At 37.2% G+C, this 8,095-nt stretch overlaps 1 protein-coding gene across 1 annotated transcript; it reads left to right on the forward strand.

The window, feature by feature from the left end:
* The first annotated feature begins 3,454 nt into the window (after positions 1–3,454).
* On the forward strand, positions 3,455–5,657 carry LOC130676978 (aspartate and glycine-rich protein-like). The gene is made up of 3 exons (XM_057483491.1): positions 3,455–3,554; positions 4,733–4,881; positions 5,160–5,657. The coding sequence occupies exons 1-3, from the start codon at positions 3,455–3,457 to the stop codon at positions 5,655–5,657; spliced, it is 747 nt and encodes a 248-aa protein (XP_057339474.1).
* Positions 5,658–8,095: the final 2,438 nt, after the last annotated feature.

An 8,095-nucleotide genomic window follows, 5' to 3' on the forward strand; every position in this document is an offset into this window, starting at 1 on the left:
GCTACAATGATCTCACTTTTGAAGCTACTGACAGTGCTCTCTATGTTGGCGAGATTTTGACGGAAGACACTAACACCCTCGTTCGGCGAAAGGTAAACGCTCATGATGGTGACCGTAGAGGTTTCTATCCTGACGCATCCAGCTCCACGCCCGCTGTTGTCGACTAACATCCTGCTTGGGTTCGATACCCAGATTGCTGACGTACCAGTTTAACCGATGTACCAGGTATTGCTTTGTTGGTTTAAATATTGTTCACTGACAATACAGACATTGGTTTTGTTCTCAAAGATACGTTGATGCAATAGGTTCTGCGCCAGTGTGTACCTATTTAAGTAACATTGAAGCATATGGATCATTTCTGTGCCTTGTTCACTTCAGCGAACGCCACTCAGTATGCCTTACATGAGCCAGATCCTGAAATTTGCCACATTTGTAGCAGCAAAGATGCCCATATCCAAGGCATTTGAAATACCAAGGTAGTCTCCCAACCGGCTTGATACGGCATTTTACCCAGCCAATCTATAGACGGGCTTTTTCAAAGGCTATTGTTGGGCTCTTTTGATCAATTTTGCAGAAGGCTGCACATTGCTTCTACTGTGATGGTCTTGTAAGGTTGATGCGACTTATCTCCACGGTGTTTGTGAAATTCCGCGTTAGCACCTCTTGGATATCGTTTTGGTACACACTTCGTCGATGTTACGAATAACGATCGTTACCGTTGGTGTGAGTCTCTTGACCGTTCTGTTGCAGCCAATGACCCTTCTGATCGTATCGGTGAAAGTCCTCTGACTTGTGGTTCATCTCCAGTAGTATTCCACTCTCTTTTGTTTATTTGATGGATTGTATGTCAACGCCGTTTTCCGCAGGCTTAACTTTGTTTTTGATTTCCTTCAAGAGATCCACGTAATTTCGCCCTTCTGTTGGTTTTATGAGAGCAGCTTTGTTCGTGTTTTCTTTCTCCTTGTCTTCCGATGAGCGTTTTCATGGTTGGCAACACTACCCATGCCTCCTGCAGGATTACTTGCTGCCATTTCCCTGACTCTACGGGAAATTGACGAGCGTCCAGTTGTCACCTAGAGCGGGGTATGTGTGTGTGAGAGTGTGTGTAAGCAACCACACATGCTTGAGTCAAATTGGAACCCTGGAATATATTTTTGTTTCGATCACCCCAAGATATTTCGATCTGATGATTTGATAAAATAATTTACGATCCTGAAGTTAGCAAACAATTAAAAATTTTTTGATTTTTGTTTAATAATTAAATTAAAAAAAAAAAATAACTAAAAATATGCACGTGTAGAAAATTTGAAAGACTACAAGTGCAATTTTTTAAAATATTTTTTTTTTATAATTTCTCGCTTCAAAAATAATCCAAAAATTTTTAGACGTCGGCCGACTTTAGTATCATAATAATTTATATATCTATAATATTTTAAACAGGCAATACCACTGTGCTATGCGTTGATGGAAAGGAAAACTGAGGTAGCGTACACAGCGCTGTTAAAGATCATATTTAAAAAGTTCCTCAGACAAATTTCCGAAAAGAGTTTGATCTTCCATACAGATTTCGAGCTTGCTGAGAGAAATGCCATTTAAGCGGTGATTCCTCAAGCTTCAGTGCAATATTGCATGTTCCATTTCTTTCAAGTAAATTGATTACAATAATGCAAAAAATCAAAAGAACAAAATAATTTTGTCAATTTTTCAGTGATTTTTTGAAGGATGTGACTTCGTAAAAAATGGTCGTATCGAGATCCAAGAAAAAAACATCTTAAAGCTTGAAATTTCTAGTTTTGTGATATTTTTACGATTTTATTCGAGCTACAGTTTTCACACAATCATCTAAAATATTGTGAGAGTAAAATTTTCGAAATTTTTTTTTCTTCGGAAAAGTCTACGAACTCAGAACAAGTTTTTTCAGTTAAACAAATGCATATATCACTTAGATAATTTATTCAGCTTTGATTTGCTTTTTTCCTGTCACTACAAAAAACAAAAACTCACAAATTCCTCAAAATCACTTATACTACTATTTTCAGCCCGACTTTCTTCAAACACATTCTTCTTTTGGCTATTTTATTTTTAGGCGATTACAAAAAATTCCCGGAAACTTGGTGCGTATTGTAAGAAGTAAAAAAAAAATATACGATATGCAACTATTAATAAAAGAGTTGATCGAATCATTCGAAGACTAATGGCATTAGCTTACCTTCCTGCCCATGTCATTGCAGAGACTTACACAAAAATTCGTGATTCTATTAAAGATCCTGTTGTAAAAACAGGTATGAATAACTTTTTGCGTTATTTTGAAAGACCGTGGCTGACAAAAAGACCTCCCGAGGAATGGTCTCAATTTAAACACATACGGACAACTAACAACCCTTCTGAATCTTCGAACCATATCTTGAATGTTGAGTTCAGTGAACATCCGCATCCTTGGAACTTCGTTCGTAAGTACTCGGATAAAGTTTGCATTTCAAATACGAAGCTTCGAGAAAAAATGATCAACCCTGACCATGTCTGTTCATGTATGATCAGATCTGAAATTAGACCTGATCATTCCTGTCCATGCCTATTCATGCCTATTCATGTCTGAAGCGTTACATACGCTCAGACCTGATCATACCTGTCCATGCCTGTTCATATCTGAAGCGTTAAATACGTTATAATTATATAGGGCCGTTGTTTATCTATAATTGTTTTACCCGGCTGGGCGTAAACAGACCTGATCAGACCTGAACATTCCTCGTCAGGCATGGTCATTTTTCATGTCTAATCAGGCCTGAAGACTCATGCCTGTTCATGTCTGATCAGGTTTGATCATTTTTCCCGGGTAGTTACTACGGACGTTAATTATTTCCACAGTTCAAAAAACTTTTATGATAAATTCCCTGCATGATCTGATTTACTGAAATTTACGGTATTTAGATGGCAAAATTTATTGTATTTTACGGTAAAGCTACTAATAAATGTTTCGATTTGTATCGTAAATTATGTAAAATTCTTACGATTTATAGTCAGTTATCATTGCTTATAGTAGATTTATCGTTGTTTATTACAGTAATTCATAGTAAAACTACGGTGAATTTATACGGTATCATTTAATTTTTTCTGCCGTAAAATACGTTTCTTTATTGTAAATTACGGTAACAATGTCACGTTTTGCAGTGGTTATTCTGTAGTCTTACGGTAAATCAATATATAACCGTCGGTAACGGCAATTAGCGTAGTTGACCTGTCATGGGTCTGTGAACTTACAATATCCACAAGAATTTTTAATGTATAAATATATATCTAATTGATTGACATCTCGATAGTATCATATTTTGTTCAAATACTCTATTCGTACATTACAGGAATTTTGGTCAGAATTTAAAACAGGTTTTATAATAATTTTTCCTCCATCAAAAAAAATCAAATGCACAAAAAAACTAATGTACAAACTATGCAAAAAATGAAGGAAATTGAAAATCTTACCCAACAATTGGATACAAAATTGATTAGTCCAATGGAGCTTATAGAACTCGTACAAAATTATATAAATTACAGAGCAAGTAAGTTAGCTTTTTGAAAATAATAAAAATAAGAGAAATTTATCTTATATTAAAATAATCGTTCTTAACATTCGGTAAATTCATTGTATTTTACGATTATCTCATCGTTATCTTTGCTGAATTTACCGCCATTCATAGCGGAATACCGTCATGTTCGTGGTTTGTGGAATTTTCTTCCACTAACAATATCCCCCTTCCGTCTCACTCTCTTCCGCAGGGAAAGGAAGAATAAGTTGAAGCTATTTTTTCATTACTTCAACCGAGTTTCTGTCGTTACTAAAGGCTTTTCATGTTGGATGTGCACTATAACTGCTATTCTAGCATTTTTTTCCGAAGATAATGCTTAATGAAGGTCGACATTGCGGTCCACGTGATTTTGTCCTTGATCATGAAGCACACAATGTTTTCAGGCGTTGGTATTCTGCCTATTAGGATCCAGGCCAACTCTCTTTCAGCAAAACTCAACGATTGCAATCGAATACTGTGTCCTCTGCGGTGTCTATGTGTGCGTGACAAAAGTTGCACATCGGATTGCCATGTATTTTTATCTTGCAATAGTATGCTTTGAATGATCCATGTCCACTAAGAAATTACATTACGTAGTAATTAGTTTCATCATGCATACTCTCGAACCATATTCATAAGTCAAGGACTAGACTTGAAGCGGATCTTTCAGCTGTTTCCTTTTCAAATCGAGCTTGCTAAATTCAAGCTTTTCGACTTGAATAGTGACAGTGTTAACAACCAGTTGTCCAACATCTTTTATTTTTTAACGTCTTTTTGCGTACACGCTAATTTGCCCAAAAACTCAATCGAAGTAGTGTTTGCAACTACTAAGACTGCTGCTTCAGAAATTATGCAATACACTGCTTAGAAAATCTCATAGAATCGAATAGATTCTCACAAAGTCCTATAGAGATTTTATTAATGAATGAGTTCTATGAGAAGTGCTATAGAAGTATAGGGCCTCATAAATACAGCTATAAGAATCTATCAGATTTTTTACGCAGAGTATGCGCTTGATACGTGCAAAGCTTCTTTCTTTTTAACCGCGCCTAGTTTGTGGTAAAATTGTTTCACTCAAAAACCTGTTTACCCATTTTGTATGTATTCATATTGTTTCATCTCGTGTCACTCAATATTCCATATAATAATCATTCTATTATTTCAAAATAAAGCTTTTGAAAACGAGTCTGAATCTGATGTCAGTGACAAAGACGGTTTCAAGACCCCCGAAAATGAAGTCACGGACGATGAAGATGATATTGATGATAGTGATAATGATGATGGTGGTGATGACAATGTTGATAATAATGATGATGATGATGTTAGTAATGATTAGGGCCAGGAATTTCATTTTTTTAAAAGAGAGAGACAGAAAAAAAAGAGAGGCAATTAAGTTATTTCTTTGTTTCTCGCAATCGAGTGAAGACAGTTGCTTAAAAAAAAATAAAGATTACTAATCCCACATAAATATATATAAAAAAAAGGTTAAAGTGCCAATTTAAAACTACTTGTGAACAAATACAAGTCTGTTCTGCTCAGATAAATGAAGAGTAGAATTTATGGTAGTGTTGTGAAAAATTTTTAATAATTTTTAAGTAGGACAGTACAGTAGCTAGAAATTTTGGTCACGGTCTCGGTGGAGATCGTGTTGAAGGTATTGCTGACGGTTTTACTGAAGTTCTTGCTGGAGATCGCACTCGTGCTCTTGCTGGAGATCACACTGACGTTATTGCTGAGGGTCTTGCTGAAGATCTTGCTGGAGATCGCGCTCGTGGTCTTGCTGGATATCGCGCTCCTGGTCTTGCTGGAGATCGCGCTCGTGGTCTTGCTGGAGATCGCGCTCGCGGTCTTGCTGGAGATCGCGCTCGTGGACTCGCTCGAAATCGCGCTGAGGGCATTGCTGATGATCGCGCTCGTGGTCTTGCTGGATATCGGGCTCCTGGTCTTGCTGGATATCGCGCTCCTAGTCTTGCTGGAGATCGCGCTCACGGTCTTGCTGGTGATCGCGCTCGTGGCGATCTCCAGCAAGAACTTCAGCAAAACCGTCAGCAATACCTTCAACACGATCTCTACCGAGACCGTGACCAAAATTTCTAGCTACTGTACTGTCCTACTTAAAAATTATTAAAAATTTTTCACAACACTACCACAAATTCTACTCTTCATTTATCTGAGCAAAACAGACTTGTATTTGTTCACAAGTAGTTTTAAATTGGCACTTTAACCTTTTTTTTTATATATATATTTATGTGGGATCAGTAATCTTTATTTTTTTTTAAGCAGCTGTCTTCACTCGATTGCGAGAAACAAAGAAATAACTTATTTGCCTCTCTTTTTTTTCTGTCTCTCTCTTTTAAAAAAATGAAATTCCTGGCCCTACTTATTACGTAAATTTACGAACATAAATATTATTGAGAGATTTGTAAAAGTATTTGAAAGAGAATACCATCGGATGAAGTAAAATTCTTTTAAGTCCCAAGCAATTGTATAAAGGAAACGAGTATAATATTGAAAGAATTGTGAAATGAAAAAAAATAAAATGGCAAGAATTGTGAAACGAGAAAAATTATATCTAGAAAATTAAAATTCTTCTGAGTCTCGAGCGAGTTTACTGAAGGAAAGAAAAAGAATGCGATAACAATATAAGTAAATATCAAATACGTAAAATTCGGCCGGCCGAGTTAAATACTCGCGACGAATGAAGGGAGGAAATGAGGGAATGAGCGATCGGGACTTCACTATGGTTGTGAGGGTGGTGATAAATAGCAATAGTAAGTGAATCCTTTTTACACTTGCGGTGAAAAGGTCAGGTGATAAGTTCGCTCGGGAAAACTCGTAAAATCAACTCGTTCTCTGGGTGCATTACTCGACAAGAGACTTTTAGCCGAGTAAAACTAAGAAGCTGCAGTTATCTGAAGTCTGACTAAGACACAGGTAAGTGACAGCAAGTAAACCACGAGGAAGTGGACTTCCCCACGCTGAGGCATTCTGCTAAGGGGTGGCAGGTGAATATAGTCGAGTAGGTGGGAGTAAGTTGGAGACTATTTGCTCGATCCTTGGAAAGGGGTCATACTCGGGCCAAAGAGGCGACAACTAGTTACCGGGGGAGAAACGCAACTCGTACTGAGCGCATCCCCGGGTGGCGGATAGGAGAATGTCCTCACCGGTCATCAGACCGGCGGATAGGGGTAAAATAAAATAGCCCCCACGGACCATACGTGGTGCGAGGAGGAAGGAAATCTCTATAACCACTCAGAGGTTGTGACCCGAATAAACATTAAAATGATGAGTCATGCAGGAGTAAGCCTCGGAAAAACGCCGCTTCCTGGGGATCGTCAGGCGCGCGCACTTAGAGCTGATGCTGAGTGCCGTGATTTACAAGCCATCAGCGGTGAGTTGCCAAACAGGCGGGCGCTCACCGGAACACCCGAAACAGTTACAGCCGACAAAGCAGTTGTTACACACTTGGCAACTGCTCCGAAAACTGCTACAAGTGAAAACAAGGAGAAAAGTGCCAATGAGCTTCCTAACTCCCAAGGAAATGCCATAATTTCCTCTCTTAGCGGCTTTCTCACTAACCGTGACGCAGCGATTGGTCTCGAAGACACTTAACTTAGCGAACTGCAGGATCTTTTGAAAGATATAACGGGTGACCTTGACTGGCTCGTGCCTACCCGTCAAGATTCCTCGTTACTAATTAATTTAATTATTTTACTAATTTATTTATGTCTACACTTATCCAAAAAATTAAAGGAACAAGAAAATTTTATAAATTTTTTAGTGATTTTTGGAAGGCTGTAGTTTCGTGAAAAATGATTGCATCGAAAAAATAAAAAAAGCAAATTGAAGCTTGAAATCTCTAGTTTGAAGATCTTCCAGCAAAATATTTTTTTGAGCCACGGTTTTTGCGGAATCATAAGAAAAAAGTCGAGACAAAATTTTTCTAAATTTTTTAGTTTTGTTTTTTAGGTCTACGGGGCCGGGAAAAATTTTTTCAAAAAAACAAATTCATGCTTCGTTTAGGAAATTTATTCAGCTACAATTTGTTTTTTTTTGTTTCTCTGTACGACAATTTGCTGCTGAGATATCAGCCTTTAAATGAAAAAGGAGCCTTTTGTCTTTGATTTTTGATATCTCAGCAAGTAATGGTCGCACAGTAATTTAAAGGGCAGTTTAATAAACTTGAATAAATTCCCTACAAGCTCCATTTTCGATTTTTTCAAAAAAAAATTTTTTTTCATCCTTGATATCCATTTGAAAAACCCACAAAAAATGACCATTTTCTGGTTTTTTAGTCAACTCATCGCTACTCTGCAAATATTGATAAAAAAAATAATGTTGCCAGGTAATTTTACAGCTTAATGTACCCCCAAAAACCCTGGAAATTTTCAAATTGATCCATTGAACCGTTTGTCCGGTCCGATTGCTCAAAGTTTTGCAACACAATTAAAGGAACAAGTTTTGTTCCTTAAATTGTGTAATCATTACCAAAATGAAAAAATTAATTTTTTTCGGATTTTCTTTCATTTTTGCGT

Source organism: Microplitis mediator, chromosome 11 (genome assembly GCF_029852145.1).
Source record: "Microplitis mediator isolate UGA2020A chromosome 11, iyMicMedi2.1, whole genome shotgun sequence".
Taxonomy (NCBI): Eukaryota; Metazoa; Arthropoda; class Insecta; order Hymenoptera; family Braconidae; genus Microplitis; species Microplitis mediator.